Source organism: Protopterus annectens, chromosome 6.part0 (genome assembly GCF_019279795.1).
Source record: "Protopterus annectens isolate FY-2018-M chromosome 6.part0, PAN1.0, whole genome shotgun sequence".
Lineage (NCBI taxonomy): Eukaryota > Metazoa > Chordata > Ceratodontiformes > Protopteridae > Protopterus > Protopterus annectens.
The window spans coordinates 793,733,361-793,760,370 of NC_056737.1; the positions used below are offsets into that span (position 1 = coordinate 793,733,361).

At 41.1% G+C, this 27,010-nt stretch overlaps 1 protein-coding gene across 1 annotated transcript in view; it reads left to right on the forward strand.

Moving 5' to 3' along the window:
- The window catches only part of LRRC9 (leucine rich repeat containing 9), a 3,097,114-nt gene that overhangs the window by 2,840,792 nt on the left and 229,312 nt on the right, over nucleotides 1-27,010 (forward strand). Inside the window, exon 30 of the mRNA XM_044073581.1 lies at nucleotides 1,928-2,053. Within this exon, the coding sequence (XP_043929516.1) occupies nucleotides 1,928-2,053 (126 nt within the window). The remainder of the gene's footprint in view (nucleotides 1-1,927; nucleotides 2,054-27,010) is intronic.

A 27,010-nucleotide genomic window follows, 5' to 3' on the forward strand; every position in this document is an offset into this window, starting at 1 on the left:
TTCAGATTTCAGGGGATTACCTCCTATGTTGTAGTTTGCGGGTACTCTGTTTTTCCCAAAGGGGATTACTACGCATTTTTTTGCATTTAGCTTGAGACCATGGCTTTGACACCATGCATCAGTCTCATTTAGGCCCTTCTGGAGGATCTCCATGTCGGCCGGAGACTCTATTATAGCACCCAGTTTGCAGTCATCCACAAACTTATTTCCATGCAATAATTAAATGTGCTGTGATAGTTGCAGTATAGAGCAGCTTGGCTGATAAGTAGGAAACTGCTAAGTAGATTGTCACTTCTTCATGATGTATTTAGAATGTTTGTTGTTTGGAAAATAGGGTTTTAGGACAGCAGACTTTAAACCTACATTACATATTATCAGTGGTTTAGAATGCATCTCCTCTGATTTATTAGCAAAATGTATTTTATTGATTTTATTCTTACCTATGTAGGCGTATGCATGACTGTATTTTTTAAATTTCATTGGGAAATTAAATCTGTTTTCAATGAAAAAGAATGTTTTCATGGCAAGAAATTATGAGCAATACAAGTAATTGCTCTCCGTGGTTATTTAAAACAAATTGGTTACATTGTCTGAGTCTGTATAGTGCTTTGAATGTTGTACAGCAAAAATGGTGATGGTGAACTCTGAGCTGCTAACTAAGCTGCAGTGCTGTGGCAAGCAGTTTTACTGCTAGATAGTATGACTGTCAATAAAGCTGTCAGTCTTGAGTGATGTATGTTCATTTATTCAAATTATTTAAGGGTTTTCTTTATCAGCAGTCATTATAGCAGGCGTATTTTTTGAAGTTTTGCTTATGCATCCCAAAAGGTGTCTGAAGCAATTAGTGAAGTGGGGAATAAGTTGCAGCATGAGTTAGCAGATTGGATGTTCAAACTACACATGGTATTAGTAAAAAAGAGGTAGCACCATCCTGATTTAGAGTGCCCACCTGTGCATGAAAGCTTTGCCTGGTCAAACCAATGTAATTTTTGCATATGACAGCAGTTCAACACAAAAATAAAAAGATGCATTATGGGCATTGTGTAATCCGATAAGCCCATTTTTGGTCAAATTTGTAAAATATTTGGGTACACAGGTTATACAAAATAGGCAAACTTGATAACCCCCATCGACCTTATAATTTGTTTCTTTAGAGTGGTGCAGTTCAGATCATGAAATGCAGATGAGATGCTCTAAAATCTTCTTGCTAATTTAATTATCTTTTAAGAGAAAACTCTCAGTGTTTACCTGCACTGGGTCAGTTCAGTATTCACCTGACACTTTGTTAGAAAAAAATAGTGTCCAGCTCTGGGAAGCTTTTGTTAAATTTTATTTTATTTTATAGTGCTAGAGCACCATTCTATAGACATAACTACATCTTGTGTGTAAATGTGTTGCCTGAACCTTTGGCTGTGGCTTACAGGGCTCATGTGCTGCCAGTAGTATATTTAAAAAGTGAATTTGGGAACTCTGTATAAAAGTGCACACACAGTTCAGGATTTCATTTTTAAGTTAAATATGATGTTTGTAATGCTAATTTCTAAGCAAAAGAGACAAAGTAAATCATAGAAGATACCACACACTACTTTAAGTTGTGCCTTTTCTTTCAGGCATGTTAAAATATATATATTGCTAGCATTGCACATATCCTATAGTCCTCATCCAAAGTACAAGCTGAAATTCTGCATACAAGACACAGTTCTATCTTCAGAATACCATGACCGCTTACTATTAAAGATTACATTACAGCTTAGCAGAAGCTTCCTGAAGCAAGATGCTTTTTTAAATTATAAGATGAGCACAGCATTGCATGTACCTCAACAATGTTCCTTTATCACTGTTGTTAATGTAATATTTCATAGCTAAAGATCTCACTATATGCAGACGATCAAACTGTTTCATTGCCACCTACTGTTTCAAACTTCAGGTGACTCGCAAATCATTACACCGCCCATTGCTAGTGCTTCAATTACCCAACCTGCAGAAATTAGATGGAATACCAGTGAATGCAGAGGAGAGAGCTAGAGCAGAGTTTCATCTTCTTGAACAGCAGGTAAGCCATATTAACTCGTGTAAGTTGAAAAAAATGTTCCTTTGAAAGGCTTCAGTTATTTTTTGCTTGTTAATTCTAAGCTATAAGAAACAATAAAACCTTTTTAACTGTCAACCTCAACTCCATTTACTTCTGCAGACAGTGTGGTTGCTTAATTAAATGATGAAATTGATTCTTTGGGAACTTTCAGATGTTCATCATTAGATCACTGTTGCCATATGGGACATATCCTGTTAAGAACTGGATGTCCGGCCAGTATACAGAAGATGTGAAGTTGTTCAATCTCGCCGTTCATTCTTACAAATGGGTTCAGAGCCGATCCCTCAGCTCCAAGTCAGCCACTTTCACAAGCTCGAGGTTTTCGAGTAGCTTGAGGCCAAGTCCCTATCCCATGATGCTCTTTGCCTCGGATCTAGTTTGCTGCTGCAACAGATTGGAGGTCGGGCCAGTATATTTATCTTTCTAGTATAATTCTATTAGAATTTTATCACGAACAGTGTTTTTTCCTAGTTTATCCATAGACGAGTATTTAGGCTTTTCCTTGTTTTATTTTCTCTCAGAAAAAAAATCTTTTTACAAAGCGGCTGCTGTTAGTACTTTCTTTGGCCGTTTTTCAGTTAGTACCTAATCCCTTTAGAGTGTTTGCCTCTAACTGTTAATTGATTATCTGTTAATATCTTAGTGTGTGTTAGAGTGTTGTTGTTATAGTTGTTCAACTGTTAATTATTCACTTAGTGTGCAGTGTTAGCCTAGCAGTGTGTTGGTTTGTCTAGGTAGTTAGTTATTCTGTTATCATTATGGACCATAAGGAGAATGAGAGACAGAAGTCAAGGTTTAAGAAATGCCTTAAGTGCGGACAAAAAAAGGCTATTACTGATTTGCATGTGAGTTTTGTATACTGTCTGGGTGCAGTCCATCTTCAGGAGGAATGCTCCATTTGTCATTTGTTCAGCAGCAGGGTCTTGTTAGAACATAGGAGAAAGCTAATGGATAGAGTTTTATTGAAACCTGAATTTCAGGAATCTCTTGATAAGGCTGACCAGACTTCAAAATCTTCCAAGGGATCTAAGTCTTCGAAAGCTTCTTCAGAGCTGAAGTCTCCTGCTCCGAAATCAGCTGAGAAGTTGCGGTTGCTGTTTTCACAGACCTCGGAACCGAGCACTGAGCAAGTTTTTCGGATCCAGTCCCCTACACTGGAGCCGGTCTACGAAGTTTTGAAATCACCTATCTTACAATCGGTGGCTTCATCTATCCCTTCGACTTGTTCTTCGAGAAGCCTCTCCAATGTGGATGTGGACCAAGTGGTATAGAGGCTCCTCCAGAACTCGGCATTATCCAAATTGTTGTCGGCTCCAGCCCAGCCGGTCTCGGAGCTGAAGACGTCCTTCTCTACTGTGTCTGTTCCTCCTCCTCCGAGCTAAGCAGGGCCTTCTGAGCTGGAGGAGGTAGAACTGATGATTGTGGAACCCTCGGAGCTGAGGCCTGTCTCAATGCCATCAGCTCCATTGACTCAGACTACTTCGATGCCTTTCGAGGGGTCTGGGAGCCAACACTCTCTAGTCGGCTCCGGGGGGGGGGGGGTAGAGTTGGACCGATGGGTCAGTTCCGACCCTTCCACTCTGAGCTTCATCACGGATTATCTCAGCTCCTTTCTCTGGTTTGGAGCCCACTGTTTCGGTGCCGGGGAGGTTGCCATCTTCTCCGGAACTGGCTGCTTCCTCGCATCGGAGCAGTGGGGCTTTTGATACCATGAGGAGAGTCATGTCGTCCAAGACACCCACTTCATCAGGGCCTACTTCCTCATCCCCAAAAGTGCCGCATTCTACCTCTGCATCACAGGTCCCTTTAAAGCATCGAGACCCAGAGCCTCAGGTAACCCCATTGGGTGACCCATGTTCTACTGAGACCTCACCAGAAATTCCCGCTGATGAGGTTCCCAGGAAGAAGCTTTGCAAGAGAAGGCATTTAGACTCCCTGCAGGAGTCTGTCACATCAAACACAGACTTAGAGGAGTCAGAAGGGTCCCTCAGAAGGATATCTCTTTTGCTGATATCCTAGAGATCCTAAGACAGAGGGGTGGCTGGCAGTCCGTTAGCCCTACTGATGATGAGTTGGTGCTTCTGAAGGCCTTTGGGTCTCAACCCTCCACCTCCTGGGTGACTCCACCCTTCGATAAATTAATGGATTTAGTTGCTCAAAGGGTGTTTGAGTCTCCTGATACTGTGAAACCTGTCTCTCGGAGGCCTAATAAGTTTATTACCTCGCCACAGGACAAATTGTTTCTTACCAAAGGAGTGCCGGTTGATGCCATGGTGGTGGCGGCGGCCACCAAGAAAGAGATGTCTGAAACCTCTTCTACTGTCCATCCTCCTAATAGAGATTCAAGGATTATGGACAGGTATGGGAAACGCATTTTTAGTTCAGCGACTTTTGTTATGCGATCACTCAACTATTTGACATACTTTACCAGACTTCAGAGAGATCTCCTTAAAGAGCTTGGAGATACTCTACAGAGTACTGCAGCTGAGGGCATTCCTGATAAGGTGACATCCCAATACCCTTAACTCCATAGTTAACTCATCCATGCGCCTCATTTCGGATGCAGCTGATGGTACGAGCCAGGCAACGGGTTCAGCAATAGCTCTTCGTAGACATTCCTGGATGCATTTATGCTCCTTTGCAGAAGCCTTCAAGTCTTCCTTTGTTAATACCCCATTCGATGGCTCATCCCTTTTTGGGCCTAGAATCAAGGAAACCCTCACTGGGTGTGAACAAGATGGAAAGTCTCTTTCTGCCATGGGAGTTTGTTTTTCCACACCCTGCTAGACCTTACCCCAAAGGGCAAAAGGGAGGAAAAATGTGGTTCCGCAAGTCCCAAGGAGCTTTTCGGAACACACGCAGTGAACCCCCCTCCAGGGGCAGAGGAGGGGGCAATAATAGAAGATGCCATCCAGGTGGCAGAGGGGGTCCTCAAAATCAGGGTGACGGAGATCAGTTCTTTGGCAAGCCCTACCAGCGCTCCTGAAAGGAGGCCCAACTGTCCTACTCTGGAGGCAATTGGGGGTTGCTTGTCCTTGTATCCAGATGCCTGGCTAAAAATTACAAAAGACACTTAGATACAAAGCATTATTTCCAGAAGATATGTCATTCCTTTCACAGAACCACCCTCCGTACAAAAGAAAGTCCCAGATGTTCCACCCAGTCTCAGGGATCAAGCAACCATAGAGATTCAAAGGTTGCTAGAAAAAAGTCATCCAGCCAGTCCCAGCAGACCAGTTAGGATCCGGAACCTACTCAAGATTCTTTTTATTTCCAAAGAAAACAGGGGACTGGAGGCCCATCTTGGACCTCAGCAAACTCAACACTTTTGTAAAGAAAAAGAAGTTCCGGATGGTTACGCTTCAATCAATTCTTCTTTTTCTAGGAACGGGCAATTGGATGTGCTCTATAGATCTCAAGGATGTGTACTATCATATCAAAATGGCCAGACCATCCAGAGATCACCTGCGTTTCCGGCTGGCAGCTGGTCATTTTCAGTACCGAGCACTGCCCTTTGGCCTCACAACAGTCACCAGAGTGTTTACCAAATGCATGGCAGTGGTTACGGCTCACCTGAGGCGTCTATGATTTTGAGTGTTTCTGTACCTGGATGACTGGCTCCTCACCGCCACCACCAGGCATCATCTAGTTCAGTCCAGGAACCTCACTCTAAATCTGTGTTCCCAATTAGCAATTACTATAAATTTTGACAAGTCTGCGTCATCACCATTGCAGCATATTTCCTTTTTCAGAGCAGATTTAGACACCACCACCATCATGGTAAAACTGCCCCTGGAAAAAATACTCACACTTTGGCAACAGGCATCAGACATTCTGGCACACAACAAAGTTCCAGCCTCTCAAGTTTTAAAACTGCTAGGTACTGTGGCAGCAATTCTCATAGCAGTTCCTCTAGGGCACATGCACATGAGAATACTTAAATGGTTAGTCTTCATCCAGTGGTCTTACCAACAACTTCTGATGTCTTTCTTGATAATCATTACAGATTCATGCAAAAAGGATCTACAATGGTGGTTGACCAGCCACCATGTAACAGTAGGTTGCCAATTTGTTCTTCCCCTGCCATCAGGCATGGTGACCATGGATGCTTCCCTGATAGGGGGGGGGGCTTTTTTGGGGAAGAACAGCCCAAGGCACCGGGTCAGAGATAGAATCACAGTTGCACATCAATGTCCTGGAGAGAGCAGTACTTTTGGCATTGCAGTACTTCCAAGACTCTATTCCTCTGGGAACAATTGCGATTCAGACCGACAACATGTCCGTAGTCTGGTATATCAGCAAGCAAGGGGGAACCAAGTCTTATCCCCTGTGTCGAGAGGCGCTAAGAGTATGGCAGTGGGTTGTATCCATCGGGCGCTTTCTGATAGCGACACACATCCCAGGGAAATCCAACGTGATCACGGCTAAACTAAGCAGAGCCATTCTGATGCCGCATGAGTGGTCCCTCAAAGACAAAGTAGGGGAGATGATTTTCTGCAGATGGGGCCAGCCTTCCTGTGACCTGTTTCCATCCCCCATGAATGCCAAATGCAGAAGCTACTTTGCCCTGAATCCCCCACCAGGGGAAAACCCAAGGGATTCTCGCATCCACATTTGGCCTCTGGGACTTCTATATGCATTTCCACCCATTTTCCTGATTCCAAAATTTCTGCAGAAAGCCAAAGCCTTGGGGAGGACTGTAATTCTGATAGCCTCCAGGGACAGGGCTTCCTTTGGTTCCACTGTCCTCAGGAATATACTCCCGTGAGCCACCCAGGATGAATGGTGCTTGGGACGCTACCCATTTGTAAGAATGAACGGTGAGATTGAACAACTTCACATAAAGAAGTGATGTACTTACCGTAACGCTCCATGTGAGTTGTTCATCTCGCCTTCATTCTTACATTCCCTCCCGCCTACCCCCCACCAGGCTTCTCAAAGAACGAGTTAGAGATTTGGGGTCTGGCGGGTCTTTGTGTAGTATTTCTTACTCCAGCTGGAGTAATGTTCATGTTTTTCTTATGTTGTTTATGTTGGGATCAGCAAACTAGATCTGAGGTGAGGCAGAGAGCATCATGGGATAGGGACTTGGTCTCAAGCTACTCGAAAACCTCGATCTTGTGAAAGCAGCCGACTCGGAGCCTAGGGATCAGTTCCGAACCCATTTGTAAGAATGAAGGCGAGATAAACAACTCACATGGAATGTTATGGTAAGTACATAACTTCTTTTTTGGGTGCCTTCCACATGCACTGTACATCCAAGGAAGCTCAATGACATGCTAGTATAAAAGCAGACATAAGGGTGCTGAAAACAAGAACTTGCTTGTTGTTGAAAATTTCAGTCAAACCCAGTCTTCACTGCATTTTCCATGGTTCGGTGGTTGGCTTATTTAATCTTTTGGCTAGATAAGTACCCCTGAGGGGACTTTATTTCCATTTTTGAGAGAAAATTTGTTTAAATTGTTGCACATGTGTATGAAAAAGGGAAGTATTCCTATAGAAGACAAATTCCTTATAAAAATCCTCACACACCTTACTTGTTTTGTTTAGGGAGTCCCACAATGAATGCGCTTGTAGTTTCTGTTTGCCTTTTAGTCCTGAAACAGTCAAAAATCATGTTAGCTCTCTTAACATTTTTCTGGAAAACTAATGGCTTTAAGCCCATTGCTGAAACAGCAAAAGACTCTGCCTCAAGTACAGTGTTTGTCACCCTTCCAATTTGTAAGAAACAGAAGACTCTTAAGAGTGTTTGCTGAAGTGACTTCTCTTTTACCATCTCTCTCCTGGCCCTTGACAGATGGTGCCACTGTAGCCTTATCAGAGTCTGTTGCTGTCTTCCAACCACTCTGTTGCTGTTTTTAGAGACACTACTAAGGGTCAGGAGTCTGTTGCCTCTTCTGGGTACAGAGTTTGCTTAGTGAATTCATTTGGGCCTGATGGTATTCCTCAAGTGCTGGTGAGAGAATAGATACTAGGCTCTTAAGTATGTATGTTGGACACAACTTTGGAGCATGTTTTCAGACACTTCTAGAAAGAAAATTTAAAAAAAATTAAACATATATTTTCATCATATTGATCACTGCTGCAGTAGCCTTAGATATATGGGTTATATTTTGCCAAGGATATAACAGACGTCTAACTTCTAAAGTTTCAAGGCACCTTCTATGCACCCAAACTGTCCGGCAGCTCAAGCTGAGCTGACTTAAAGACAAGTTTGGGCAAGAAACCATTCAGAGCTTTACTGCTGCCAAAGAGTACACTCCTCTGAGGCATTCAAGGACCGGTGGTCAGTTTGTGCTGTTCCTTTGCCGGGCAGGTAAGTTCCCTTTGGGGAAAACCTTCCATTTTCTTATTTGTGTTGCTGTTTTATCATTTTCTTCATTAGGAAAGTCATTTTCAGTATAGGAGTGTTGTGTTCTAAAGGTCTGTCAAGAGACTGTTACGTACTTTAAAATGGAGCACTCATTTTTCCTCTCAGTTTAAAAGTGGTGTAAAGTAACTAAAAACATTATTTCTGTGGAAAAATTTTATTTATTTTACTTTTGTTGGGCTGGCATAATGATTTCAAGTACTTTTTATGGTGTTTTTCTGTCAGAAAGGTAATTTGTAAACTGATAGTGTTTACTGGCATCTGCTGCATCTGTACTGGAAGATGCAGGAAAGGATACAGGGTTATTTCCTCAGATTTCTGATTCATACTCTGAGTAGAGCTATGTTTCTGATTCTCTATGTGTGCGTTTCTCTTTCTCTTAGACTATTGTTAGAATGTGCCAGTATTTGTACCGGGAGAACACAGGGGTTTCTCAGTCCGTCAGAAAATACTATGAGTTGTTAGGGAAAGATTTTGCAGACCCTACACCCATTCCTCCTGTTCTGTGTGCTTTAGGGGATGTGTGTATTATTTTCTGCAGGTTTCCTGATAGTCAGCCAGCTGTCTGTAAAATGAAAGGTAGAATGTATAAACTTTCTCAGTTTTTTAATTTTTTATATACTATTCTCAAACCTGACCCAGCCAGCCATAACTCTAGTTGATCTCACTGCTGCTAAGCACCTAGTCAATTCCAGTCGTAATCTTTCTGATAAGAATGGGAAAATTATTGATAGGTGTGACACCCTACCTCTGGGGTAGTAATCAAGGAGCCTCAATTCTCACCACTGGCAGCAGTGGGGGATGTTCAATGGGAGGATGACAGGTATCTCCAGAGGAAGCTCTCTGCATTAAGCACAATTTCCCTTAAGAGCTCACAGGGAACACAGTCACTCTGGGGGCTGGTTCCTCTCTCTTTCTCCAGATCCCAATAAGACTCCCCACTGGCGCAGCCATAGAGTTGATTCCTTAGCCAGGGTTCCAAGCCAAGTCCTCCAACAGTCTTGCTGTCCAACCGGTGCTCTATGTCCCTGCCCAAGTAGCTGACACACATAGTCTTTGAGATTTGAATTGCACACACACACCTGGGAAAGGCTGGCACAGGTTTACTAGCTATGTGCCCTTTTGACAGACTATAAGGTAGTTATCACTGCCACTAGAATAGGTATGGGAAATAAGTGTATACTTCTGCAAATTTGATTTTCAGAATTTTAAGTCATCAGGCTCATATGTTAAGTTTGTTCTTACTAATTGTGAAAGTATGAAAAATGTTTTATCTGCAGTTTCTTCTGTTGCACAAGTCACTTATTGTTTACAGTGTGTGTGTGTATGACTGTTGATAATTTTTCCAGGGCTATGGGGCCACTGTTACTGTTTTGTGGCGGTTTGCTTGGCTTCATTCTTGGAACCTCCCAGACGATAAAAAAAAAGAGATTTAAATTCACCCTTGGACAGAGATTTAGTGTTTGGCCCCTCTGCTGCAGAGGTGATCATAAAGTGTGATGAAAGGGGTAAAGTGAGCCAGGGAATCTCTTATGATTTTTCATCCCTCATTTTCCAGTTTTTCCATGGGATTTTCTATCTCCTCTTCCAGTTTTGACAAAAAGCAGAATAAACAGTCTCAACAAAATGCAGGTGAACAGACATTTAAGAAGAAATGGCAAGGGGTCTCCAAAAAGATGTGTCAGACCTTTCAAAACAACGTTCAGTCCAACAAGTCTGAATGACTATTCAAGGGACCTTGTGACCCCCCCCCCCCCCCCCGGCCCTTTTTTTCCCCAGAAAATCTGAATTTTCATTTTCCTGTTTGGCAACAGATAGTTTCAAACAAATGGGTTCTGAAAATCATTTATGAAAGTTATAGATGGCTGTGGCAGGAAATTCCTTTTTTCTACAGGCTCATTCCGTATCTTGCAGATCAGAGACTCCTTTGTTTCCACTGATTCTTCTTCATATGGTGTTACAAGGAGTGATGGAACCAGTTCCATCTTCCCAGGTGGGATGGGCTTTTATGCAAGAATGTTTTTAGTGCCAAAGAAAGAAATAAAATGCTTGGAGACCAGTTCTGGATCTTTCTTTCTCAAACCTGTTTGTGTCAGTGCTTGAATTCAAAATTATGTCACTTCACAACCTGTTACCTCTTCTTCCTCTTCCAAGTTTCCTGGTAGCACTAGACTTAAAAGATGCTTGTCATCACTTCCCTATTCATCCAGTCTTCATATGTTTCTTAAAGTTTTGTGTTTCAGAATCACATTACCAGTTCTCTGTCTTACCCTTTGGACTATGCACTGCACCAAGAGTGTTCACAAAGCTCCAGTTATAGCTCATGGCAAACTGCAGGGTATCCACATTTTTCTATATTTATTATCTTTGCAGAGGCCTTTTCAAAATGTCTGGAATCTCTGTCTTGGGTGAGAAATCTATTGGAATCCCAGCTTGTGTAAGAAAACATTCAAAAGTCTTTCTTGGCACCTCAGTTCAAAGAACTTTTATTCCACAGGAAGAATAGTTCTATATCTAGATCTAGTTCTAAGGTTTTTCACTCAGGCTTTGGTAACTATGAGGGAATACTCCAGGATTTTGGGGCTCATGGCATCTATGATTCTCATGATACACCTGGCAGTACGATATATGAGAAAGATACAGTGGTATCTGAAATCTCTTTAGTCCCTACACAACACCCTTTATCTTTTCATCTCCCAATGCAGGGGTCTGCCAGAAGCAAAATCATTTGATGGAGATAACACATATCCTTAAATCCAGGTCTCCCCTTCTCCCTCCCTCCCTGGTCTAAAAAAAGTCAGTCACCACATATGCCTCGGACTTTGATTGGTGAGCAGTTTCAAGAGGGATAAAAGTGCAGGGAATATGAGACACCAAGGACAAGCACATAAATTTCTAGGAGATGCTTGCCCTGATCAAGGCACTCAACTCTCAGAACCAAATTTGGTCCTCAGGACCTCTTTAAGTGGTTACAGACAATACTACAGTCATGTGGTATATCAAAAAGCAAGTGGGAACCAGGTCATAACCCCCTTTGCAGACTAGACATGTTAGCTTGGAATATAGTTTCACAGCACAGTCTCAATATACAGACATCTTAAATTTCATCCGATCTAAATTGTGCAGCAGACAAGCTGAGCAGGCCAGAGAAGACCCTCATAAGTTGAAACTATATCAGGGGATCTTCCAAGATTTGATCCATCTGTGGAGAATTCCGCAAGTAGATCCGTTTGCTTCATTTCATAATAATCAACTGCCAAGATTCTTTTTCAGGACATCATGCAAGAAAGCCTGGAATACAAATGCCTCCCTTGGGCAAGAATGTTCCTGTACTCTTTTCCACCCTTTCTATTAATATTCCGGGTACGTCTGTAGACTAGAAGGAATCCCCCAAGGTAATTTTGATGATTCCCATTTGGCCTAGGCAACTGTGGTTTTCCCTTCTTTTGGAAATGGCCAGGGGCAATTGCTACAAACTTTCTCACAGACTGGATCAACTCACATATGAACAGGGTATTTGACACTCCACAACATTAATCAACTTCAGTTGACTGCCTGGATGATAGGGTCTTAATTCCTTTTAGGCATCTGTTTACTGAGGCTGTGCGGCAGGTATTAATGGAAAGAAGAAATCCTGCTGCTAGGAAATCATGTATTAGCAAATGGAAAAGCTTTTCTATTTTGTGCCAACAACATTACCAGCACCCATTCAGGGTTAGTTATTCTCTGGTTTTACAATATTACTATGAGTTACTATCCTATGTTTTTTTTTATTCCTTTGTCATGGTTCACTTATTGGTCATTTCACCACGTCTATTCATGGATCCTCCTCTTTCAATGCAGTCTCATGTCAAAATGTTTTTGAGAGGGGTTTTGCATAAGAGGCCTCCAAGAAAACCAGTGGCCTGTCCTTGGGATATTAATTTTGTGTTAGAGAAGCTAACACTTAATTCGTTTGAATCCGCTAACCTGGTTGACTTGAGGTTCTTAACATGGAAAACAGTTTTAGTGATTGCTCTGATCTGTGCAAGAAGGATATCTGAGTTGCAAGCTCTTATGCTGAGTCAACCCTATCTTATTTTCCACAGAGGCAGGATTTCTTTGAGAAGTAATCCTCCTTTTATGCCTAAAGTGGTATCTGAGTTTACTTTAGCCAAACTTTACATCTCCCTGGCAGGATATAACCTGTGCTTTTCTGAATCTAAAACTGAGGGAGAAAGGATAATCCACACCTTGGATGTCCATAGACATCTCAGGTATTATCTTGTTAGAACTAAATCTTCCAGGTCTTCGGATCAGTTGTTTATTTCTTGTGAAGGTAAGAAGGGGACGACCTGTGTCATGTGAACTCTTGTTCTTTCACTTCCCACATGTAGATATCTAGGGTAGTCTACCCATATCGCTAAGGCTATTGCAGCAGTTATCAATATAATGAACATAGTACAGCTGTGTAAGTAAACTTACCGTAACAGTAGATGTTTGAATGATCACTGCTGAAGTAGTCATTCCCTCTGTCCATCCCTATTGTTTTTTGGTGTGCTTTTTATGCTAGTCTATGGGCATTTATTATTTGTTGTTCCTCGCTTTGTCCTTTCAGGATTTAGCCTCTGTCTGTTTGTTGCCAGGAAAGATCTGAAGGGCTTTGTACCAAAACTTGTCTTTTAGTCAGTTCAGATTGAGCTGCCTGACAATTTGGGCATGTGGAAGGTGCCCTGAAGCTTTGGAAGCTGGCTGGCTGTTATATCCCTGGCAGGCTATAACCCATATAGCTAAGGCTACTGCAGCAGTGATTGTTTGAACATGTACTGTTATGGTAAGTTTACTTACACAAATGTACTTTCTCTTCCTTCAACCTTATCAGCAAGAGAGTCTGAGGAGGAATGGTGTAGTTTTTCCAAAGGTCTTTTTAAAGCATTTTGGTCATTGCAGTCAACTTCCTTTGCCTCTTCTCATTTAAAGGAAAGAAGTTTCTTTTACCTTCAGTTAGCGATTCCCATTCAAACATAAAAGAGATTGGACTGGACTGTGCCTCTCCTAACTCTTTATATTTGAAATCTGATGAAAATATTTATTCAGATTCTCTTCTTGGGAACTATCCATTTCAGGCACCAAAGGTAGGATGAAGGACAACTTCTAAAGGGAAGAAAAACAAATATCTAAGACATAAAATGATATGATCTGTTTCAGGTGGAGATCCCTAAACCTTTGGCCATTCCCCTTTCACAGGTGCTCAGGTGGATGTTTTCTATGCTGCTATTGCTACCATTGACAGTCAGCCTCCTACACCTTTAAACTCTGACATGTATATAAAGTATGATAATCCTACATGTTTTTGTTTCAAAACCCTGTAGCTGATCCATCTGTAATTTCTTTAGCTAAAGGTCAAAGTTCTAAGAACCTCACTGCTAATAACCCTGTGCCTTCATACAAGAATGGAAGGGCTTTATATGTATGTATAAACAAGTCTATACATCCTCTAACCTTGCATTTAGAGCAATTGCTTGTCAAACTAATATGACCAAATAAATCTGCTGGCAACTTTTGCTGAGATGAAGAAGACAATGGCTGAATTACCCTCTTTTGAGATTAGATCCTCCTTACTCAGCATGATTTCTGCTATGACTGAAGTTACAAAGCATTCTTTAATGTGTTCATTCAATGCAGCTGATGCAGTATCATGAGCAGACGAAATGGGGTCAGTTATGCAAAGACATGCATAGCTTAGGACTCCGTATCTACCAGATGTCTTGGTCCAGATTTTTAAAGTATCTGTGGACAAGGAAGTAGTATTTGGTACCTCTTCAACTGAAGTTTATAAAAGATTTGATGAAAAAGTGAAATTCACCCAAGGAGTCTAACAGATTTTTCAGTCTCCCATTCCAAACTGTGAAAGGAATTACCCTTCCAGTCCTGGGCACTTCTGGTACAGAAACAATGGCATGGTATTTCAGAGAATAAAGAAGATGCAACCCAGGCCCAGTCTCAATCCAAAAAAAACTCCTGTTTTTTCCTACCCCTTCTCTCCCCACCCTGGCCACATATTAAATCTTGCAGGTGATCTTTCTCTCTGTCTCCATCTTTGAAATAGATCACAGCAGATGCCTGTGTGCTGGAATTTGACCAGAATGGATACAAGTGGCATTGGATCTCTTTCCCAATAAAATCTAGGAGTTCTGCTACACCCAAAAAATCAAGCTTATCTCTTTCCTCTCATCCTTTCTCATATCTTATCTCAAGGTGTCATATAAACAGTTCCAAATCTCAGCAAGGAAGGGATTTTATTCAAGAATATTTCTTGTCTCAAAAAAGATGGAACCTGGAGACCTGTATTGGACTTATTCTTCTTATACTTTTTCATAAAAGTCCCAAAGTTCAAAATGCTCACCCTTGCGTTACTTTTTCCACTGATTCTTCAGCTATGTTTTTAGTGACTCTGGACAAAAGCAACTCCTATCATCAAATACACATCACAAAAACTTCACATTTTTTTAAGGTTTTCAGGTTTCTGGTCCTCCTGTTTACCTTTTGGTCTTTCCCCAGCTCCAGGAGTATTCACAAAATGTCTACCATCAATAATTGCTTTTGGCAGACTACAGGGCATTCACATTTCTCCTTCTTGGACAATTGACTTATTTTTCTAGACTCTTTTCAAAGCTTTTGAAAATCTATGCTCTTTGCCAGGAATCTGTTTCAGAATTTAGGATTTCTCTTCAATATTTAATCCCTTCTCACAGAATAACATTTCTAAGTTGCCTGCTAGACACACCCTTCATGATGGTTTATATGTCTTTAGAGAAGACAACATTTCACCGTATCCAGTTCCTACAGGTTTTTAATCACAGAGACTACTGCAAGATAGTATTTCAAGATTCTGGGGGTACATGGCCTTCACTGTCCTGATGATTCCATTTGCCAGATTGCACATAAGGAAAATACAATGGTTTCTCAAGTCATTATGAATTAAACCTGGCATACTCTATCCTCTCCAAACCCAGTACTGTCTCAGGAAAAAACTGTTATAGTAAGTACAGCAAAACATACTGAATTCAGGTCTCCCAGTATTCCCTCCCCCCATTCTCAGTTTGTAACTATGGATGCTTCAGACTTTGCATGGAAAGTTGTAGCCAAGGGAATTAAGTAAAATGTCTTTGGAGTTATCCCAGTAAAAGCACATAGATATAAAAAATGATGGCCTCAATAAATGCATTAAAGACCTTGAACCATTTCTGAACTCTGGGACCTCTACTGGTTGTCACTAAAAGTACCACTGTGATGTGGTGTATAAACAAGGGGGAATCTGGACTTACCCTCCTCTGCAGAGTAGCCATGGGAATCAACACAGTCTTTCCCAGATCTAGGACAGATCCCCACGAATGGATGCTATACACCAGAATCTTCCAGGAGATTATTCAACTGTGGGAATCTCCTCAGAGATATTTGTTTGCTTCATCAAGAACAGATTGGAGCCAGCTGGCTCATGGACAGGACCCAGAAAGTCAGGATTGGTGATACCACCTCCACTAAGAGACCGGTCACCAGCAGGTTACCTCAGAGCTCCATGCTGGGACTGCACCTATATGGCATCTACGTCTCAGTGGTAAAGGCTAATGTCATGGGCCTTTGGCTGACCAGATTCACAGATGACTGCAAACTGGGAGCTATCGTAGATTCCCCATGGCACAAACATCTTATAAGAGAGTTTAACACAGACAGATGACTGGTGCCAAAGTCACAGACGAAAACACAATGCCAAAAATGCATTATAGTGCCTTTTGGGAAAACTGCCACCCAGGCTTATTTCTGTATCGATAAGATACCCCTAAGAGTTGACAAGATAGTCTGGTATCTGAGAACATATGTAGACAGTAATCTGGCCTTTGATCAACATGTGGCCAAGGTACTTAGAAAATCATTCTATGTCACCCAACTTATAAGTAAGGGTATGGCATCCAGATCCAAGGAAGTCATAGTGCTACTTTATTCAGCCCTTATTAGACCCATCATTGAGTGTAATGCCTCCTTCAGCATATACCTGACTAAATATATGTAACAGTTGGAACACCCACAAAGGTTCTTGAGAATCCCAGGGTATAAATGCATTGTAGTATAGGGATCAGCTTAAAGGTCTATGTCTATACTCTGTCTCTTACAGGTTACTGAGAGGCGATCAATGCCTGGCATACAAAGCATTCTTGGATACTGCTCTGATGGACCTTTTGTACGTCTGCAAAATGAACAGCATCAGAACCACTGGATCCAAGAATTTAAATTTTGCTTGTGGCATAAATAAGAAATGTTGGTGAGACAGATATGTATCTCAGAGGATCCCCATGTACTGGAGCAGGCTACCCATTCATATGCAGCAGAGTCTATCCCTAATCCTATTTAAACATAACCTTTGACCAATACATGGAAAATCAGATATTCACCCTGTGTCTGGCTCCCATGTCTCTGACAGACAGAGGCAAAGTGTAATGCTCAAACTAGTATAGCCCCCACATAACCTCTAGAAACTTCCTAACACACCCTCTCCTAATTAATGCCCATGATACATAGGGAAACAATCGAGTTGGATTGCACGGCAAGGCTTACAAAGGCCCTGGTTGTCATTAGCCTAGTGAATAACTATGAACCTATGAACTATAAAGAAATTCTGCTCTAGAGCACCTTGCAGAAAAGCCTGGAAGGATGTCCTTTCCTTCCCATAGATATGAATGTTCCTTTATGCCTCACTGTTTTTTCTGTGATAACCAGTGTTCTTTTAAAGATCCAAAAGGATACTCTGAAAATACTCTTGGCACAGACACTATTAGATCTAATGTTGTCTATTTTCATAAGTTTCAACATTTGGGTTGTCAGATCCGGGATCTGATCAGATCCAACCTCAGCACCTTCTTCTAGAGCTGTGGATCTGAGGCTATGACTCCTCCCGTACCCATAATTCCCTCCTGTCCCCTAAATTACCTCACATCATCTTTGCCACCTGAATCTCCTAGACATGTATCCAAGAGTTCTGTCTTTCACACTTAGTGAAAATATCCTTTTTGCCTGTTGATTTAAAAATTTGATTCCTCGTCCCCTTAAGATACTTGTATACTGTTTAATCATACCTTTAGATAGTTATTAGGTTTAGTGATAGTGGTTTTCTTTGTATTTTTTTGGATAGTTGCTATACTTCTAATCATAGCTTTAGATAGTAATTAGGTAATTTATAGTGTTTTTTGTTGTGTGACTTCGAGTGTGCTATTCCTTAAGTAATTAATAAGATTAGGTATTAGGTGTGATTATGGTTTATACTATAGTGTGTTTTTTCATGTTAATCTTGAGCATAGTTGGGTATGTTATCTTATTGATTGTGTGTAATGTTTTCTTATTTCGATAATGTCAAAGAAACCTCAATGTTTTAAAAAGTGCTCAGTTTGTGGAAAGAAAATTCCTTCTCAAAACCCACACTGTCATTATGTTTATTGTTTAAATGCAGCCCGACTTCAAGTGGATTGCAATATTTGTGCTGCCTTTGGGACCAGAGCTGTGCAGGGCAGGAAAGAGAAACTTATCTTAAAAGAATTTCTTCCTTCTTAAACATGGTCTTCATCCAAGGACAGGAAACATTGGATGAAAAGACCAGCAGTAGAAGCTACTTTTTGACTGTAGCCAGTGAGCTCACAGCTCTGTTTGCCTATATTACAGGAGAATATATTCTCCAGGTCTCCATTGGTGGCATCTTCATCGAGAAGATGAGCACCAAGAACAGGCCTGTTTGCCCCTCCACCTTTTTCTCTAGTACTGGGTGAGCATTTAATCATTTCCCATGGGTCCAAGCCCTCTTGGTGCACCTCAGTTGAATCCAACAGTTCAAGGAACTTAGATGTCAACTGCATCCCTCACTATCTCAAATGATTCTGTCAGATTGAGATGAGACCTGGAGCTGAAGCGTCACTGTTGAGAACCCAGTGACGGAATTAGTTCCAAGACTCTCAGAGCCATTTCTTCCACTCAAGATCTCGGCACTGAACAGCTCGGGTCTGAGGTCATCCTTGGAGCCAGTCTTGATGGGACCAAGGAAGGATCCCAGGAGTTTTGATAGGAACACTTCCTTGATCTGATCATAGAGTTAGCTTTCGAGGCGGTCAAAAGGGCCTTGGCTGATCCAAGAAGACAGGTGTTCTCCTTGAGATGAAATCTTTCCTGAGTCCCTGTGGATCCTGTGACTTATTCCTCTCAGTCTGATGGACAGGGATGGTCAGTACCTATCTGGTTGGAGGACACTCAACATCTGAGTTCCCAGTCTGATTTGGACCTGTCTCCAGAGGCAACTCAGAGACAAGATTCCAGGAAACAGACATGCAAGTGGAAACACACAGACACGTTGCCTGTGTCTGTCACCAAAGAGACAGATTTAGATGATGATGAAGAGTCCCCTAGATCCCACCTTGAAGACATCAAATTGGTGACATCCTGGAATTGATTAAACAGAGGGAGGTTGAGCCACTGAAACTCCTTCCACAGATGAATCTGTGTTCTTCGAAGCTCTTGGTACTGGCGCATCTCTCTCTTGGGTGGTGCCTCCCACCGATGCCCTCATAGATCTTGTGAGACAGCGAGCATGAAAGGACCCTAACATATTGGAACCCATCCCTAAAAAAATTGACATAATTTTAGTGGCATCCAAGGACAGAAAACATTGGAGGAAAGGACCAGCAGTAAATGCCACAATAGTAACAGAAGCCACAAAAAAGGAACTGTCTGAAGAGAGTTCTTCTCTTCAGCCCCCTTACAGGGAGTCAAGGGCATTGGACAGATCGGGGAAACAGATGTATGCTTCAGCAACTTTCACTCTCAAACCATTGAATACGTGTGCTCCTGAAGATCAGATCTTTTACAACTCCCTGTGGATCCTCTTTCATATTCTTCTCAGGCTGGTTGATGGGGACAAGTAGTATTTATTAGCTTGGAGGCACTCAACATCTGAGTTCCCAGTCTGATTTGGACCTGTCTCAAGAGGCACCCAGGAGAAAAGGTCTCAGTAAACAGACGTGGAAGCGGAAGCACATAGACACCTCTTCTGAGTCTGTCACCAAAGAGACAGATTTAGAGGATGGTGAAGAGTCCCCTAGATTCTTCCCTTGAAGGTGTTAAATTTGGTGACATACTGCAGTTGAAACAGCGGGGGGGGGGGTTGGTCCACTGAAACCCCTTCCCCAGATGAATCTGTGTTATTCAAAGCTCTTGGTACTGGTTCATCTGCACCTTGGGTGGTACCTCCTGTAGATACCCTCATAGATTGTTTGACACAATGGGCATGGAATGACCCTGGCATATTGGAACCCATCCCTAAATAGCCTGACAGAATTTTAGTGGCATCCAAGGGCAGGAAATATTGCACAAAAAGACCAGCAGTAGATGCCATGGTAGTAGCAGTCGTCACAAAAAAGGCACTGTCTGAACAGTGTTCTTCTATTCATCTCCCTAACAGGGAGTGACTTTCACTCTCAGAGCATTGAATTACCTTGCGCACTTGACTTGTTTTCAGAGGAACCTGATCAAGGAAATTTCCAAGTGTCTATTGGCTAGTATACCTTCAGATGTTCAAAAAACAGTGGACATCTTACCATGCTCTGACATGCCTGGATGAGTCTGTGCAACTTCACAGAAAGCTTCAAAATGTCCTTTATTAAATCCCCATTTCATGGTTCCACTCTGTTTTGTAATATGATATGCACGCTACTATATCGCTTTTGATCAAATTCTATAAATGAGACTGTTGTCAGGTTTTTGACATCCAGAAAAGATATTATGAACTCCTTCAGATGGGGTCCCATAAGCCCTTATGTTCCTCTGGCCCTGGCTGCCCTGTTGGATACTTTTTCAGCATCTTCTCAGGCTCCTAATTCCCAACCTCCAGCCCCTCAGAAGCCTGGCAGGTTTTGTAAGGTGCCTGATTACTAAGTTTCTCTACAAATGTTCCTCTGGTGACCCTTCTGTTGTGTCTGTCTCTCAAACCTTCTAAGCTCTTGCCTTCTACTAAATTGCTTCTTTTTGACAAGGACAGTAGGGCCATGGAATAATTCAGCAAAAAGGTGAAGGTGTATACTGCTGCTACTCTGGCTTTTCAAGCTATTAATTATCAGACCCATATGACCAGGTATGCCTTAGCTCTTCTTTCTTGGTCCTCTCTGGTTGTCTCTGACCTTCCAGATTCTGAGGGTATGTTTCGGCCCCATCTTTGTGGGGCTCCTCTGCCCAAGTAACTCACCATTCTATTAAATGTAGTTATGATGTAGCTAATATTTCTTCTAGAGCTAATGTCTTTGGTTCTGTGTTGAGGAGCTACTTTTGTCTTTGCCTCTGGCCTTTGTCTGATGATGTTAAGGCTAAATTGTTGGATGCTCCCCTTGATAATAAAAATCTCTCGTTCTGCAGCTGGTGAGGTTTTTAAGTCCCTGCAAGAAAAGGGCAAGGCATCACAGGAATTGAAGCATATTTGTGTTTTCCCCTATTCCTAATTTTCAGAGGAATTATCTTTCTAAGCCTGCTTTTGTTTGTAGACAGTCTCACCCTCCTACCAAAGGTAAAAAAGGTTCTAGATGGGCTCCTTCTGCTAAGCCTACTCAGACTGCTACTACTCAGAAACCTCCTTTTCCATGTTAGCCAGGTTCTGTCTGGCTAACTGCTTCTCTCCTTTCTAAGTCAGGTCTGTTTATCTCTTCATCTTTCCCTGTCCCTTCCCAGCTGGTTGAGGATCACTCAGGATTCTTGAGTTCTGTTTATCATCCATGAAGGATACTTCATGGTGTGGAAATCCCTTTGTCCATTTCTGGGCATTCCCCAGCCTCCTCAGGAATAACTGCCTTTCTTTCTGGATGTACTTCAGGGCCATTTGTCTCAAGGCACCATCTAAACAGTTCCCTCTTCCCAGGAGGGGAAGGGGTTTTATTCTAGAATGTTTTTGGTTCCTAGGAAAGAAGGGACCTGGAGGCCCATTCTAGACCTTTCTCAGCTCAACACCTTTCTGAAAATCCTTTCCTTTTGGATGTTTTCCCTCCAGACTGTTTCCTCTAATTCTTCTTTAGGCTTTCCTGGTCTGTCTGGATCTCAAGAATGCTTATATTCACATCCCTGTTCATCCCTTGTTTCAGGAAATGTTTGTGTCTTCAGCTTCCTTGCAGCATTGTACATGGAAGATGGTTCTTTTTTTTTTGGCCCTTAAGTCTGAGCTTTCAGGTCTTTATGGCTGTTCCCCCATTTTTAGTTTTTCATAGGGACAGGGTGTCTTTTCGTACTAATCTTTCTTTTATATCCAAGGTGGTTAATATATTGTCTTTTAATCAGTCTTTTAGTTTACCCACATTTTCAGTCTGCTAGTGAGAAGGTTCTTCACACCTTGGATTTTCGTAGGCAGCTCGGGTATAATTTAGATACAAATAAGGCTATTCACAACTCTGAGCAGGTTTTTACTTCTTTTCATCCTAGATCTCTAGGTTTGGCTGTTTCTAAGCAAACCATTTCTTCATGTATCTCCAAGGTAATTTCCTTTTGTTACTCTTTTCATGGGAAAAGTCTTTCTGCCACTATAAAGGCTCATTCTACCAGGGCTGTGGCTTCCTCTAGTGTTTTTTTTTTTTCAAAGGATTGGCTACCCATCTTGAGGCTGCTACTTGGACTTCAGTCCATACCTTGAGCTTTTGTACTCTCCCTTTAGTAAATAATACTACAACTACAACAGTGATATGGAAGGACATAGTACAGTTGTGTAAAATCTTATCATAACAGTAGATGCCTTTCTCTTCACTGTTGCTGTATTTGCTCCCTCCCTTCTCCCTCTTTTTCTCTTTTCCTCCTCCTCTCTTTTTGTTCCTTCTAGATACACATTTCTCCTCCTCTGCTTGGACTGTTGCTCCTCCTGGGGCTGTACAGTTCTGAGGCATTTACATCTGTAAGTCACCTTTATGCCCTAAACTGTGAGCAGAGAGCATACGTGTGATTTACGATGTCCTGAAAAACCTAAGTCTTTGGTATACTGGCCAAATGTTGGGCTACCCTTGACAGGGGATCCCTTTTATTAAAGAGTACTGCAAAAGTGAAGAGAAGGGCAACTAATGTTATGGTAAGATTTTACACAACTGTACTTTCTTTTTAGTTCTGAAAATGACAGGGGACCTCCTTCCAGTTTTGGACCTTAGCCAACTCAGTCATTTTGTGAAAGAGACAGAATTCCTGATGGTCACGGTGCAGTCCATGTTACCTGTGTTGAGGAAGGATTATTGAATGTAGATTTCCAGGATGCCTACTATTACATACAAATACAAAGGCAGTTCAGGAGATTTCTCCATTTTCATCTGGGAGCTAGTCATTTCTAGTTCAGGGCACTGCCATATAGTCTCACCACAGGCCCCTGGGTGTTCACCAGCATTATGGCAGTGCTGGCAGCTCACCTCTGACTGCTGTTACCATACCTAGATGTTTGGCTCTTAACTGCTTCTTCCAGGGATCTATTGGTAGATTATCAAGCACTTATTTTCCATCTTAAAGATCTACTGGAGGACACAGTAAATCAGTCAAGAAGCCAACTGTCTCCCATGCAATAAACCGAGGTTATAGTTTGTCATGTTAATAGAATTCTTTAAATCACCAAGCTTCCAGATGCCAGAGTACAATCCTTACAAAAAGTGGTAATTCAAATAATTCAACATCCTCTTTCTGAAGCAAGACTGATTCTTCATCTGTTAGGGTTGATGGGCTGTACCATTACTTTAGTCCCACTTTAAAAATACCACAAGAGAGTGCTGCAGTGAACTCTGTCAGTACAATGTTTTCAGAATCTACACCCTCTTCATGCCAAAATTCATCTCGCACACATTTGTAGGGATCGCATCAAATGGTGGCATTTTGAAGGAGAGCAGTTCATGTCACTTGATTACCCTTAGAAGCCAGTCTTCACATCATCTTGGAAATGAGTGGTCCTCCTAGAACTGCAGGCTTCTTAGGACTACCTGCCCAAGGGCTTGATATCCATCCAGTTGGGCAATATGCTTGTGGTCTGGCTCATCAACAAGCAAGGAGAAACATTCATACCCACTTTGCTGGGAGGCCATGATGGTATGGAAATGGGCAATGTCTTCCCATCATTTTCTGATAGCCCCCAATCCGTCATTCTTATTTAAAGTTCTTGACATGGAATACTGTTTTACTCACTGCTCTGACTTCATCTAGGTTTGAATCTTTGTTGCAGTCTTTGACGGTGAGTCAACCCTTCCACATATTTCATAGAGACATGGTATCAGTAAGAACTAAGCCTTCTTTAATGCCTAAAGTAACTTCAGAATTTACTGAATCAGTGTATTCATCTCCCTGTGTTCTTCCTGAACGTAAAGATAGGAGAACGAGACTCTTACATTTATAACTCTGGATGTCCACAGACAACTCAGATACTATATTAACAGAACAAAAGAATTTAGAGAATTAACTGGCTCTTCATATACCTTGATGGAAAGAAAAAAAGGACAACCAAGGTCTAAGCAGACAGTTTCTAGATGGCTGCCCCATTACCTCCATTTTTAACATTTCCACCATGTTAAGTCTCTCCTTCAGAAAGCTAAAGCTCACTTTACCAGAGCTTTGGCTATTTCTAAGATGTTTTGGAAAGGGGTGGACTCTAGACCTATTCTACAGACAGCTATTTGATCATCTGTTCATACTTTCACCAACAGTATAAGATCAATTCTCCAGACTCTGGCCTACCATTTTTTTCCTTAGCGAATTAACAGGAATAGGTGATGTACATCTGTTATGCATAATTGGGTAAGCCACAGTGGAGAATAAGATGCAAAGTATTGAGTATAGACTGTCAAACTTTCCATACCAAAATATGTGTATGATGATGATATTGAGAATAATCACATCTGCTGTACAAATATATGTGCATGCAGAAGACAGCAAATACATAATGCATTTGTGCATAACAAAATGGAAACATCACCTGGAGGAAGTGCCAGTTTGAAATTATGAGGGTCAATCAATTTACCCCCTCAATGACACTCTCACAGAACATATTGATGATTATAGTAGAGTCCTTCAACCTTTTCTGCAATGATTACTAATATCAGTAATCAATATATTTTACAGAAACTGTTGCCTCTAGGTGATTTGGTCAGTCTTGTTCCGTCACCCGACCCCATGTCCAAAATGGGAAAAAGGGTGTTGTTGATGCCAATTAGATGAATTATATGTTTGGACCGAAATAAATAATGTTGCATTTAACAGCAACAAATCAAATATAATTCAAGTGGGTTAGTTCTGTGCCATTATGCTTTGAATGATGAGACTGTAATCATTTCATACAGTTTATTTTTTCTTGTTCATGTATGTATTCACTTGTTTTTTTGTGTGTAATTCTTTACCTAGGCTGAACCTGAAAATGGTCCAGGTGGATCAGTGTTCCAGCATGGTTAACAAATGCATACATATATAAACAAATAAATAAGTACTTGTTGCATCTAATTTTAGTGATGATGGATAATTATAGAGAACAACCCATCTTTTAAGGTAAGTGTTAATCTTATAATCAGGAAGTGTTTTTTTTAAACAATTTCTTCTGTGAATCCAAGTTTTATTATACCCGTAGAAGGCAGTAAGAGGATCAAATATTGATTATTAACCTGGCTTTTGCTGTTACCCAGCTGCTGATTTCCAAAGACTGGAAAAATGCAAATCTATATATATAATAGTTATTTTTTACTAGATGCTCCACTTATATTATTCACTTGTTATCATACCATGAAAGGCTGAAGTTACCTAAAGTACAGTTTATAAATGCATGCTCCATTGTACATTATGTGATGCAACTTGTCTAAAAGTGACAGTCTACAGTTAGAAAACAACAACTGGCTCTTCATATCCTATGATGGAAAGAAACAAAAGGACAGTCAAGGTCTAAGCAGACAATTTCTAGATGGCTGTCCCATTACCTCCATTTTTAACATTTCCACCATGTTAAGTCTCTCCTTCAGAAGGATAAAGCTCACTTTACCATAGCTTTGGCTACTTCTAAGATGTTTTGGAAAGGGGTGGACTCTAGATCCATTCTACAGGCAGCTATTTGGTCTTCTGTTCATACTTTCACCAACAGTATAAGACTGTGACTCATTTTCAAGATCAATTCTCCAGACTCTGGCCTACCATTTTCTTCCTTAGCGAATGAACAGGAATAGGTGATGTACATCTGCTATGCATAATTGGGTAAGCCATAGTGGAGAATAAGATGCAAAGTATTGAGTATAGACTGTCAAACTTTCCATACCAAAATATGTGTATGATGATATTGAGAATAATCACATCTGTCGTATAAATATATGTGCATGCAGAAGACAGTAAATACATAATGCATTTGTGCATGACAAAATGGAAACATCACCTGGAGGAAGTGCCAGTTTGAAACTGAGGGTCAATCAAGTTACCCCCTCGATAACACTGTCATAGAACATACTGGATTATAGAAGAGTCCTTCAGGCTTTTCTGCAATGATTACTAATATCAGTAATCAGAATGTTTTACAGACACCGTTGCGTCTAGGTGATTTGGTCACTCTTGTTCTGTCACCCTGACACCATATACAAAATGGGAAAAAGGGTGCTGTTGATGCCAAATAAATAAATTACATGTTTGGACAGAAAGAAATAATGTTGCATTTAACAGCAGCAAATCAAATATAATTCACGTGGGTTAGTTCTGTGCCATTATGCTTTGAATGATGAGACTGTAATCATTTCATACTGTTTATTTTTCTTGTTCATGTATGTATTCACTTGTTTGTTTAGGTGTAATTCTTTACCTAGGCTGAACATGAAAATGGTCCAGGTGGATCAGTGTTGCAGCGTGGTTAACAAATGCATACATATATAAACAAATAAATAAGTACTTGTTGCATCTAATTTTAGTGATGATGGATAATTGAGAAGAATTCATCTTTTAATGTGTTAATCTTATAACCAGGAAGTGGTTTCTTTTAAACAGTTTCTTCTGTAAATCCAATACCTGTAGAAGGCAGTAAGATGATCAAATATTGATTATTAACCTGCCTTTTGCTGTTACTCAGCTGCTGATTTCCAAAGACTGGAAAAATGCAAATCTGTATAGATAATAGATATTTTTTACTAGATGCTCCTCTTATATTATTCACTTGTTATCATACCACTAAAGGCTGAAGTTACCTAAACTACAGCTTATAAATGCATACTCTCTTGTGCATTATGCGATACAGCTTGTCTAAAAGTGACAGTCCACAGTTACAAAACAAGGGGTAGCAATTAAAACTTGAAATTTTGTGAAATCAAAAATAGTAATTTTAAGAGATCTTGCTTCTGTGCTAAAACAGCCTCTGTATAGATTAAGTTGCTTTTTGAATTGAAGTCTGCTAGTAGCTTTTTGGTTTTCAAGACTGTGTTAAATAGATTTTTTCACTCTGCCGGTTTCTATATGGAAGGCAAACACTTCTGTAAACCTCTTCAGTACTTTTGAGTATTGAGTTTATATGAATAAATACAGTTGTG